The 13,813-nt window shown below is 33.3% G+C and overlaps 1 protein-coding gene across 1 annotated transcript; it reads left to right on the top strand.

Annotated features, from left to right (window-relative positions):
* Window positions 1–1,007: 1,007 nt before the first annotated feature.
* On the top strand, window positions 1,008–6,993 carry LOC141617566 (importin subunit alpha-2-like). The gene is made up of 11 exons (XM_074434752.1): window positions 1,008–1,326; window positions 2,195–2,291; window positions 2,388–2,479; window positions 2,570–2,701; window positions 2,821–3,006; window positions 3,094–3,257; window positions 3,344–3,422; window positions 4,995–5,123; window positions 5,349–5,476; window positions 6,008–6,367; window positions 6,514–6,993. Exons 1-10 carry the CDS (start codon window positions 1,114–1,116, stop codon window positions 6,363–6,365), a joined length of 1,578 nt encoding a protein of 525 aa, XP_074290853.1. The 5' UTR covers window positions 1,008–1,113; the 3' UTR covers window positions 6,366–6,367; window positions 6,514–6,993.
* The last annotated feature ends 6,820 nt before the right edge of the window (window positions 6,994–13,813 follow it).

The raw sequence follows: 13,813 nt of genomic DNA on the forward strand, positions 1-13,813 counted from the left end.
GCGTTGCCGAGGACGGCAACAAATTAGGTGGGGGAGAGTGTAACGAGCCGCTAAAACACCGCACAATCCCTAAAATTACGCGTGTGATCCGTTCACTTCGAGCCCTTAGATTTTATGTTTCTACTTATGTATTTTCGTTTCTGTTTTTTTAGTCATGTAGTACTCCAAGATTAATTTTTGCGTGTCGAATCTTGGAGCTACCTTTTTAGTTTAAGATACGTTTTTAGGCGTTTAGAAAACGTATCGCTATTCTGCACAGTCAATGTTTCCTGCTACCAGGCTTGTAATATCAAATTTCTCTTTTTTGGGAGTACTAGTCAATGAATCTGCTTCCCACCCAATTGCCTTCTTATTGCTTGTTGTTTGTATTCTTATGAACGACTCTTGCCTTCATAACTTACTAACAAGCATGTGTGTGTCGACCGTTGATGATCGAGACTAGGATCCCGACTCACGCAAACCGATACCGATTACGAATGCCCTAGTGCTTGACAAACACTAGTGCTTGACGCTCTCGCTAGCATTCTTGTCGTGAGTTTAGACAAGAGTGCGCTCCACGACCCGGCTCAAGGTTCGGACTGTCAATTGGCCTCCTACCGTTCATTTTTATGCTTTCTAGTTCGTGTTTGTTTTAATTTCGTTTACGTTGAGTTAATCCCGCTTCTTTTCACCAAAAAGAAAATAAAAAATTTACTCATGTGAATTTTATTTAATCCGTCATAAATTTGGGACACTTCCGTCATAAATGAGAATTTGTGAACTTTATTAAACTCGGAAAGAAAGATGGCAAAAACCTCAACTCGACGTAGAGGGCCGACCTAGTTTGTTTGGATAAACAATTCAAATAACACAAATAATTGAAATTGAAATATTTGCAGGCAAGTACCCTACTTTGGAAAAAAAGAAGGCGCCTCAAACCAAAAAGATCATAAAACATGGTTTAAATGAATGGAAAACGACAGTTAATTAATTAATTAATTAAAAAGCAAAAAACAAAGACTATACACCAGTGCACTCCACTCACTATCTCTCTTCTAGTCTCCCTTCCTCTACTATTCCTACTTCTTCAACCTTTTTTTTCCCTCTTTCAATTTAAAAAATTAGGGTTTCACTATGTCGCTGAGACCGAATGCGAGGGCGGAAGTCCGCCGTAACAAGTACAAAGTCGCCGTCGATGCCGATGAAGGTCGCCGGAGAAGAGAGGATAATATGGTTGAGATTCGGAAGAGTAAGCGTGAAGAAAGCTTGCTTAAGAAGCGTCGTGAAGGATTTCAAACTCCTCAACAACCTTTTCCTGTTCTTTCTTCCTCTACTCTTGATCGAAAGGTCTTTGCTTTTTTTTCCATGTTTTGCTGATTTACGTTTTGTTAATTGATTTTGTGTGTGTTTTGTTGGTTCTGTATGTTTGATTTATTGGTATCGGTTCGACTTGCTATTGCGTGTTTTCGTACTCGTTCCGTCTCAGAAATACCTTCCAAAATAAAAAATTGTACGATTTAAGGAGTAGAAATACATGTTACACATTCGAGTATCAGTTAGTTTTGTGTAAGGCGGATTTACGCTAATATACTGTAAAACGGATCTAAACATAACCCTATTAGCGGGTAAAAGTAGTTATTATTAAACCCGTTTTACAATAAACTTGTGTGAAGCCGTCTTATACCTTTTAAACTGCGTTGTGTATCAGAATTGGAGGAAGTACTACCGTTTAAACTGCTTTCGCCTTGAATTGTGTCTATTGCATGGATTTTTTTTTTTTTTTGGCTTTGATTTGTCTTCTGTCAAAAAGTTTTTGAAGTTTTTTAGTGCTAATCGAGAATTGGGGTGTCTCGTTTGTATCATCAAGTGCATTCAATTATGCTGCAGGAATTTAGATTGCTCTTGAATGGAAGACACTAATGACTAAGTTACTCGAAACTTTGATATCAAGCGGAGGCCTTGGAAAGTTATTTGATGCTAATTGAAATTTTGGCACTCTGCTACATGAAAATAATATTTTCCATTATGAAAGTACTAGTGTAAACTTAAGACGTGTGACTAGCATTTAGACGTTTAGGGTAGTTTACATATTAAACTTCGCAGTTTGAACTTTGGTTGCAACTATGTGTTTGCTTTTCACTGTCCACTACTGGGTAATGGAGCTACTTACAGATCTTACTTCTGGTTTCTAAAACAGCCTCCATTTTGATTGCAGTTGGAGAGTTTGCCTAATTTGGTTGCTGGCGTGTACTCTGATAATAACCAAATGCAGCTGGAGGCTACTATGCAGTTCCGGAAATTGCTTTCAATAGGTATTGGTGTGATTACTCAATATATGTTTAAATTATACTGTGAATGTGTAGTTTTGGATGTGGTTGATATTTTAATATTCCGTTGATTGTGTGCAGAAAGAAGCCCTCCGATTGAGGAAGTGATACAAGCTGGAGTTGTTCCCCGCTTTGTAGAGTTTCTTCAGAGAGAGGATTTTCCCCAGCTGCAGGTTTATATTCATTATGAATTGCCACAACTTTGCCAATTGAGACTATATTCTTATTGCTCATTATGTGAATTGTTGCAACTTCTCTCACAGTTTGAGGCTGCTTGGGCTCTTACAAATATTGCGTCAGGGACCTCAGAAAACACCAAGGTCGTGATTGATCATGGAGCTGTTCCCATTTTTGCGAAGCTCCTTGCTTCTCCAAGTGATGATGTCCGTGAGCAGGTATCACTGAATAACTAGTCACCCCTTCTAGTTAGTTATTTATTATGCTAACCACTGGCAGAATTGAATGGACTTTTTGTAATCTCTGTTTCTGTCCTCACATTATCAAAAAATTGCAGGCAGTGTGGGCTTTGGGAAATGTTGCTGGCGACTCCCCAGGATGCAGGGACTTAGTTCTTAGCAGTGGTGCGTTGATTCCACTGCTTGCTCAACTCAATGAGCATTCAAAGCTTTCCATGCTTAGAAATGCCACATGGACTTTGTCAAACTTCTGTAGGGGAAAGCCACAACCTCCTTTTGACCAGGTTTCTTTTTCTTCTATAAATCTTGGCAAATTGTAACTGCTTCAAGCTAGTTATGATGGTTGTGACAACTATATGTTAATTAAACAGGTCAGGCCAGCGCTTCCTGCCCTTGAACGTCTTGTTCATTCGAATGATGATGAAGTCTTGACAGATGCCTGCTGGGCACTTTCTTACCTATCAGATGGCCCAAACGACAAAATTCAAGCTGTTATTGAGGCTGGTGTTTGCCCACGATTGGTAGAGCTCCTCATGTATGTATGCTTTGCTTTTGATGCTGTTGTTATTGGGTTTTCTTCTTTTTCATGTTGTAAATTGTTTGGTATCCCTATTCCTCCAGGCATCCATCTCCTTCTGTGCTGATTCCTGCTCTTCGAACAGTCGGAAATATTGTTACTGGAGATGATGTTCAAACACAGGTAGGCTCAATGCTGCCATTTTGTACTCAAATTACTGACCTCAATGTAGAACAGCTCCTAATATTTGTGTTTCTTTCTGGAAGTTTTCTCATAATATGATGCCTTACATGTTACCCCTCTGTTTTTATATACGTCTTTCTCACATTTTGAGGCAGTAAATTAAATCTTCAATATCTCTTAATATACGACTAAATATTATGAAACGTTTACTCTAGAAAAGGAAATAGAAAGTGTGAAAACGAGAGTGCTTCAAACTGCTCTGATATGAATAGGCTTGTTACCACTCTCAGTCACAGGTAGCTCGTAGCTCGGAACAAAAGGAGTCATTAGATAGGATAAAAAGAGATAGTGGCATTTAGTAATTCAAACTTAATTTTGTTTATTTGAAAATTGTTGACCCCAATGTTTAACAGCTCCAATGACTGGCGTTAGTTTCTTAAAATTCATCTGTTATCTCAATTCTCAAGTCTTTATATAGTACTTCTTGCAACATCTTTTACCATTCTACTTAAAAGATTTTTTTTTTAAATGACTTCTACTCCTTTTGTTTTACAAATCCATTGTGCCACTTTAATCTCGATTTTCACGCTTTTCTTATGCTTTAATTTTTTATAAACACACTTATTTCGTTTTATCATTTATCTATTTTCTCGTACTTTGTTTATTTACCTTTGACCGTATTGGCGGATTCAAACCTCGACGGATTCAGATGATGATTCATGCTAGCTGACCCCCAACTATGTTGGGACTAAGGCTTTGTTGTTGTTGTAACATCTAGAAATTGAGACTTCATTTCATGATAGTGGCTATGATAAATGAAAGAGAATCCTTAATTCCCGGTTACACAAATGACATAAGGAGTAAGAAGAAAAATATTGTTTTTCTTTGAAACTATTTGTCAAACTTCTATACTCCTTAAGGAACATTCCTGTTCCTTTCAAACCTTTAGAAGTAGAATCTATGTTCTCGAACTATATCATTTTCCTCACATATTTGCGCAATCATATCCAATGCCTTGTCAAACAATACACTTCTCTTCGTGCAAAAAATCGATTTATTTTTGTATGTATAAGAACCTGTTTCCAACCCTTCCTTCCATGTCTAAGGAATATAAAGTTGAAGGCTTGAAGCTGTGAAGCTACACTGAAACATCTGGACATTGGAGACTCTTCTACTGTCGGACTGCGTCGAAAAATGACTGTCAAATTTATATATTCCCAATTTCCCATCAATGAACATAGGTTGCATTATAGTTTAGTTTTCATGTATTAATTTGCCATAATGTCAGTTTTGCATATTTTCGTGACATGGGAACACATATAGTTAAGGGATTTAAACCTCTTAACTAGCAGGTTTGATTAGTGATACTCTGTAAACATTTTACCTTTTGAGTGATGGATGAACTGAACTAGTAACATATTGTTTGTGTATAGTTGCCGAGTGGATGATTTGTTGTTCTGTCTTGTATATTGTTGTTGCTAAGAATATTATATCGAGTGTGTAATTTGTAAAGGAGGTGTTGTTATTAGATGAAAAACTTTTATTATAAATTGTATTTCTGTGATGTTTCAGTTCATAATCAACAGTGGCTCACTGCCATGCCTTTTGAACCTCTTGACTCATAATCACAAGAAGAGCATTAAAAAAGAGGCTTGCTGGACGATATCGAATATTACGGCTGGTAATAGAGAACAGATTCAGGTAATACATTTCAAACCCCTAGTTTTTGTCAATGCTTCATGAGCATGTCAAGAATAAAAGAAAACCTTCTGCTGTTTTCACTCTTATCTACTGAATTCCATTTTATTGTCAACTTATTTTCTAACGAACTAAGGGTTTACTGCTTGCATAATGAAGTCCCTATTTATGCTTGATTACTGACTCAATAATTGAATATCTTCCTGGCTAATATTGGTTAATGTTTAGGCTGTCATTGAAGCTGATTTGATCGGCCCACTCGTCAACTTGCTTCAAACTGCTGAATTTGACATAAAGAAAGAGGCTGCTTGGACAATATCTAATGCCACATCTGGTGGCTCTCCTGATCAAATAAAGTATGCATCATACTGTTTCATTATACTCCCTCCAACAACATTAGCCCAACGACTTAAAGGCCCCGCAAATTGCGGCATAAGGGGGTGGGCGCGGGGGTGGGGTGTCGATGTAGCCAGCTTTACCCCTGTGTTGGTGACTCAAATAGGCTGTTTCCGTATGACCACCAACAACATCAGAGCCGTAGCCCCAAAAAGATTTGGGGCCGGCTGACATGATTTATCATCGAAAACCTTCTAGGGTATCCAATAGGCTGTTTCCGAATGACCTGGAATGAAAATTGAAAATTGCGTTGAGAACTGCATTGAATGACTGCCACTTCACAATATATTAGTAATAAGATGAAGGTAGTGAAGTAAACAGAAGAGAGTGAAGACAAACTAACACTCAAGAAGGATAGTAGAGTGAAGACAAACTTACACTCACAGTAAGAAGATAATAGCAAGATAATAGCGGGATGGAGGGAGTAGTACTATTTGATCTCATCTTTTTTCAGCTCGGTGATTATTAAACATGCCTTTTCTTTGTTTTAGGTACCTTGTTAGTCAAGGTTGCATTAAACCATTATGTGACTTGCTTGTGTGCCCTGACCCAAGGGTCATTACCGTATGCCTAGAAGGCCTGGAAAACATCTTGAAAGTAGGTGAAGCAGAGAAGAATATCGGCAACACAGGGGAAGTTAATTATTATGCCCAGTTGATAGATGAAGCCGAGGGATTGGAGAAAATTGAAAATCTTCAAAGTCATGATAATAATGAGATCTATGAAAAGGCTGTGAAAATTTTAGAAACTTACTGGTTGGAGGAAGAGGAAGAAACTGCACCACCATCTGCCGATGATTCTCAAAATTGGGGAGTTGAAGCACCATCTGGGGGATTTAAATTTGGCTAAAGGTATATTTACACTGGATGCAATCTTGATCTGGATGATTTTTGTTCCATCATTTTTAGTACTCCCCTCATCCCCAAGTATATTTTTACCATTTGATTTTAGTAGTCAGCCAATGACAATCTTGATCTGAATATATAATTGGATGCAGGACTTTGAAACATGTTGAGGTTGCAGAAATCAAAATCAGTGAGATGGGGTTTTGGGTCCAGGTGATCGCAGGTTTGAAGTTAAGGACCTACTCGGGTCAGTTGGGTCAGGTCACAGCAACTCTAAAGGAGTCCATAGTAGGGTTTGGTGTCTTTGTGGTCTAGGGATTGCTCCAGTGGGTCGGTCAAGGGTGAACAGTTGGATTGAAGAGCATAAGTTGATTCGATGATGATGGTCTGCTTTGCAGCTTCTTGAGTCCGCTGCACCCTTCAGTCGGTTTTTGTGTCAATATTTATGTTGGGGAAGAAGGGTCTTGTAGCTGTCATAGCCTTCTAATCATTATTTTTTCAGTTTAAGATACAGCTTAAGTTGAGTTACAATTGCATGTTTGCATCGTCCTCGGACAAGTTTAACGACTGTAAAAACAATATCATGATATTTTGTGTCGGAATGAACTATGATGAGTGTCCAATTTCTGTAACCCGCCAGGCAGTCAATAATTTTGCTCAGGAACTAGGGATGTGCGTCCTTGTTTTCTACTTTTTTCAGGCTGTGCAACTATGGTGGGACGAAGTTTGCAAGATTTTACCATGGTGTGGACAAGAGTTGTATGTTAAGAAACCTTAAAAGCACTGTTGAAGTTTTAAGTACTGCTACTTGCGTGATCGAATAGATTCAGTAACTAGTCTGCAATATTTGTTTGCTACTTGGAGAACTTGTGAGTTGTGATCCGAGGATGGCACATGACTAGAGTAGTATATTAGCGTGATTCTAGGTAGATTATCACCACCTGTGAAGAATGAAGGCCAATATTGGAAATTGGAAAGTATGATCGAAATTAAACAATGAAAGATGCCCAGTTCTATAAACATGTATTTAATCATAATGGGTCATTGCATTTCTCAATTATCATTATACAAATTCTTATTTGTGATGGTAAGTATCCGTCACAAGCTTGTAACAGGTCAAATAAAACCCACCTGGGTAGACAAATTGTTTGTGACTCCCTAGGCACTCATTTTTGTCTTATCTACCAATGTGTGTGATATTTGACCGGTTACAAGCTTGTGACAGAGATACCCGGCACTAAATCGTATCTGATCTTGTCCTTTAATAGAGTCATTAGTATGGTCTCGGTCTAGGCCTGCTACAAGGCCCGTCTGTTATGTAACCCTAAGAGTCCCTTGTACTATATATACTAGTTGAAAAGCCCGTGCGATGCACGGGCTTCTATTAGGGCCATCTTTATAAATATATTTTATAGTTGATAAAAGTAGTTCAATTATGTTTAAATCATTTATAAATAAAAGTTTGTGGTTGGTATAGTTGATTAATGAACTATTAGTGCTTTTAGTATAAGAAATTTGTCATTTAGTAGTTATCATTTCAGTTATAAAACATCAAGTAACATAATAAGAGTATGTAATTAGTTTTTCCATTACTGTTATAGAAATCACATATTTTAATTAAATACAAAACATTCTCCATAAATATAGTGCGACTCACTAAATGAACCGCCCCTTAATAATCATGGAGACCTTTATGATTTTTGCAAATTATTTTAATCTATAACAACTACGTAAAACTAAATGGTGTTATGTAAAGCAACAAATATCATAAATAACTATATTTAGTATGTTTAGAGAAACGTTAGATCTCCTATAGCGAAAGTTTACCTTGACTATCTACAATTAAGAGAGTGTTTTGCTCTTTATATACCTTCTCGTAAAATCAAATTCATACTAAATTCCAATAAAATTAGTAGTCTTTAAACAACAGTACAAAAATATATGTGATTCTGTTACATAGAATGCATGAGGCTCCAATTAGGATCATCTTTAACAATATGCATGTTGAATGTTCTAAGAATTTGTTGAACAGATTGCAAACGTTGGTTTACATTGTCATGGTTTGATAGTAGACGTCAATTAAGTTGATAAAAGAAAAAGTCCAACTATATTGAAAATCGGAACACGGAAAACTTTTGGGTTGATTATTGATGGATCATCAGTCTCTTTAACTTAAAAGCTACTCCTTTTGGTATTAATTATATCAGTTGTATAGCATTCGAAGACACAGTTGTGTTATGTAATTACCTATTTTTATTGTTGTACATGCCACCGATTTTAATTAATTTAAAACGGCATTCCCAAAAATGTGGTTTAATTTCATAAAATGAACATGAGATAACTGAGGCCGATTTTATAAGATTCACAAATTAGATTAACTTACAACATTTACGAATATTCTATTTTGTAAGCATACAACCGTGTAAATGTTGAATGGTGGTACGCAAAACAACATGTATCTCAATTATATATGTAGCCTGTTTGGTGGATTTTTGTTAGATCTCTAAACAATAAAAAAATGTTTTTGACTATTAACCATTAAGACTGGTTGTTCCCTATGAACTTCATGTAAAATATATAATACGAAATTTAATTTTTTAGATGTGAAATATATTTTTAAGTAAATTAACGATCAAATTTTGCAAAGTTTGAACTCAAAAAAATAAATCACGGGTTTTATGTGAATTCGAGGGAGTAGGATATTATGATACTACTCTTAAAGTCGATTAGTTTTAGATTAATTCTATTAAAGTTATAATATAACTCATTTTTGTTTATTTGAAATGTTATCTATTCACAAAATCAAGTCTCATTATCTTACATTGTTATTCTACTCTTTATTTATAATAACAAAATGAACAAATTTTCAGAAAGAGTTTCAATTTTAAGAAAATTGCTTCAAATTACTAAATATATACGTACAGTCGTTTTATTTCTTAACGAATATATATGCAATTAGGTTTTTATCTTAAGGTCGAACTTTTAAGTTTGACCTAATTTATTACACTAAGAAGTACTTTAAATTCAACTAAACCCTTATGGGATACCCACCCCATAGTTAACCATTAACAAAAAAAAAAAGATTATTTCCACTTTGTTGCCCTAAGGTTTAGCCTAATTTCACTTTAGTGCCCTGAGGTGCATAATTACACTTTGGTGCCTTGAGGTTTACTTCCCACTTAAGTGACCTATACATAACATTCTTAATAATTTATACTCCCTCCATCATCTTTTATCTCCTTGGCCACTTCTCTAATATATGTGAGATAATTTTATTGAAATGAGAAGATAAAAGATAATGGAGGGAGTACTAAAAAAATATTTTGAACATAACAAATCAAACATTATTTGGAATATTACTATGTTGTATGCAGTTTAATATCCAATTTTGCACTTTATTTTACTGAAAATATAATTACTTAAGATAAAAGTTGACTATTAAATGTTTTAGGCCACCAAAATGAAATTTTATTCAAAATTCAGGTTAACAAAGTGGAAGTAGTCGAAACCTTAGGACACTAAAGTGGAATTATGCAAACCCCATGACACTAAAGTGGAATTAACCCAAATCTCAGGGACCAAAATAGAAATTTTCCAAAAAAAAAAACACTATTGAAAAGCTACCGTAAAAACTATTGCACTTTTAAATATACAATCAGTACATGACAAAGTAATAACCAACCATTCGCCAACCGCGGTAAATAATTAAGTGAATAAAAACACATAGAAGAATTGGAATTTAAAAGGTAAAAATTGATCTAACCGAATAATTTTGTATATTTGGCAGTTCAATACATTTTTAACGTCTATTATGGATTTGAGATAAATTTGAAACCAGTTTGGAAAAAATTCGGTGATATAATAGTAGATTATATATAGTTCTCACAATTTGTATATATATTTACACTGACTTATTCATAGTTAGCTGGTTCTTGAATTATTAGTCCGCATAAAATCGAAATTCTTGACTTTGTTCATTTGTATTTAATTTTTTGGCTCATTTGACATAATCTATTTGAGACTTATTTAATATTTTTAAATGGTAGCTCAATTTTTTTTAATCTTATGTGAATATTATTGGTAATTTAATCATACACATTTGACACGTTATAGAAAATCAGAATTAAAACTATTTCATGCCATCGTTGAAGTTGTTTATTTATAATATTGTCATTGTAGAAATTTTTCTCTGTCAAATGCTAAGTAAATATCATTCTTTATCTCTTTTTCTTATTATGACATGTTACTTTTTCATGAAGTATTTTTTTTTAAAACAAAGTTTAGCTTTTTCCTAAGGTTTTTGTGTAAGACAATTACAGGTTTGGTTATAATTACCAACTCGAATCTTTTGTAAATCTTTTAAATATTCAAAAAAGTTTCTAAATGGGCAGGGACAAAGAAAGGCCATTATTTCGCCAACAGCCTTCTCGCCAAGAGGGGTCCTAATTCCGGGAGGGAGCCGTATGACGCAAAATCTAGCTCTCAGACGAGTTAGGACACGAGTAGAGTCTATCAATCCGATTACTACCCAAATTATTTCACCAAATAGTTAAAATCGAACAACTTAGATTTTTGACAATATTTATATTTGTAAGAGATTATGATCTCTTTTTTTTTTCCTCACAAATATTAATTATATGTTTATAAAATATACAATTTTAACACTTTTATACGTTTATTATATGACTTTTTTTTTTTTACTTTATAAATATTTCTAAAATAAATATTCTTTATAACATTATTTTTCTATTATTATGTTAGTAAAGAATAATCGATAAATTATTAGATCTACTTCTATTAGTATTTTTTTTCTTATAAAATATTAGATTTACTTCTATTAAGATTACTATCTCATAAATTATTAGATCTACTTTGATTAGGATAATTTTATCATAAATTATTAAGAGAAAAAATCTAAATCTACACTTATTAGGAATTCTAAAAAAGTTGGACTCTCTAATATCGCTCGAAAATTTTCTGCTTTATATATATGTATTGATTCTCGTAATATGGAATGAAAGATATACAATCTATATCTATATATAAAAGAGAGTTTTTTCGAGCGATCTGAGAGCGTCCACATCATCAAAAATCAATTTAGGAAAGTATAATTTTTAATGTAAAAAATAAAGTGGAGAATCTTTTAATTATTATAATATGTATATTTCCTAAATTATATTCAAGTGATATTTCCAATTTTTATATCAACCTTTTACATTTCATTTGGCAAAAAAATATCGTTAAAAAAATTATGAAAATAATATAATTAGCTTTGTGGTAAAAAATGCTATCATTAGAGTATAGATTTCATATTCTTTGCACATATTAAAGATGGTGTACTTCGTAATATGTAAAATTGTGTACTTTTTAGTATGTTTTATCCCACATTGGAAAATAACGTAGGTGCGGTGAATATGCTACATATAAATAGTAGAATTGTCCCACATCGAAAGATTAGTACAAGGTGATGTGATCCTATGATTATAAATAGGAGGCATATTTGGAACTTATGATCCACCCAAAAAAAATTGAGTCTCATAAATATTGTTTTAAAGAGCTCTTAAGATTTTCAATCATTATCTACGATATGATATAAAAATAAAGTGGAAATCATTGGGAACTACCCGGGAAAGAGTTAAGAACATGAGCAAGAAAATCAAAAAATACAAAACTAAAGGTTTTAGTAATAGTAGTCTCCTGACAGAGTACAAAACTAAAGAAATAATGTCGGTAAAAAAATTATGAAAATAATATTATTAGATTCATGGTAAGAAATGCTATCATTAGAGTATGTATAGATTTCATATAATTTGCACATATTAAAGATGGTGTATTTCATAGTATGTTATATGTCCACATTGAAAAATAATATAAGTGTGACAAATATAATACATATAAAAAATAGAATTTTCCCACATCGAAATATAACATAAGGTGGGTGATTCCATGATTATAAATAAGAGGCATCCTTGGAACTTAGGCATCAACCCAAAATCATTTGAGTATCTTAAGTACTGTCTTGGAGTGGTCTTAAAAGTTTATATCATTATATTTTCTACCTATTGATTTTATATGTCCCACATTTAAAAAATAATGTAGGTGTGGTAAATATACTACGTTTAAATAATATAATTAGAATTGTGTTAAAAAAATTCTATCATTAGAGTATAGGTTCATATCATTTGCACATTTTTATTATGATAAAAAAAAATAGAAAACAAATGTATGAATATTAATAGATAATATAGTATTTACTTATTATTAAATCGGATTGTATGTCGAATTAGGTTCAAAAAATATGGTGTACTTTTAAATATGTTATTCGTCTCACATTGAAAAAGAATGTAGGTGTGATAAATATATACTACGTATAAATAGTTGAATTGTCCCACATCAGAAGATTATCATAAGCCGAGGTGATCCCATGATTATAAATAGGATTTATCCTTGGAACTTAGGTATCACCCCAAATATATTAATCTCTCAAAGTATACTTATTATATAAGAGACTTTAAACATAATCTTGAATTAAATGTTAAATTTTTAAAGTTGTAACATTTTTTTTAGGTGGGAGAAAGAGCGATAAAATGGTCAGTATTATAACGGAAATTTTTCATGATACCCTCGAATTTGGGTAGATTATACATAATACCCCTAATTTTAAGTTTCTACATATAATACTCTTGTGTTTACTTTATTTTCATAACGCTATTACTCATATGAGTAACTAGATGAGTAATTGAGCATGCCATGCTATTTGTGTTTTGTTATTTAGGTATTAAATGTTAGTTTATTAAATAAAATATGGATTTAGGAATTAGATAATGAAGTGTTTGTGTAATAGATAACAAAAGAAAAAGGCGTCCCCAAGTCATAAGAGTAATGGGCTTATGACGGAAGTTGTCAAATGGTATTCTGAGAAAGAAAAAGGTGAACACAAGGGTACCATTTGTAGAAACTTAAAATTAGGGGTACCATGTGTAATCTATCAAAGTTCAAAGTTACCATGAGAAATTTCTAATATTATAATGATATAGTTAATTAAATTTTCATTTAAAAGAGAGAGATATTCGTACCAATAAATCAATAAAGGGGGATTTTTTTAATTGTTATTTTATTGTCACGCCATCAAACTTAACGTCCATTTAATAATCTTTACATTAAGGGGTACCATGGGCAAAAAAATGGAACCTCAAGAGTACCGTAGGCAGATTCTGAAAAGTAGGGGTAACATGGAAAATCTGACAAAATTAAGGTGTACCACGGAAAATTTTCGTATATGAAATTTTTTTTTGAAGAAAAACAACGTACAATTATTAATGGAGAGTACTTGATCATATTATTAAATTTAAATATAACTATTAGATATAATGAGTAGCAATTGTCCGTATTCGGTATTCGGAATCTGGTTGGATGTCGAACTAAGTGGAAAAAAGATAGTGTAATTCTGAG

Source organism: Silene latifolia, chromosome X (genome assembly GCF_048544455.1).
Source record: "Silene latifolia isolate original U9 population chromosome X, ASM4854445v1, whole genome shotgun sequence".
In the NCBI taxonomy this organism is placed as follows: Eukaryota; Viridiplantae; Streptophyta; class Magnoliopsida; order Caryophyllales; family Caryophyllaceae; genus Silene; species Silene latifolia.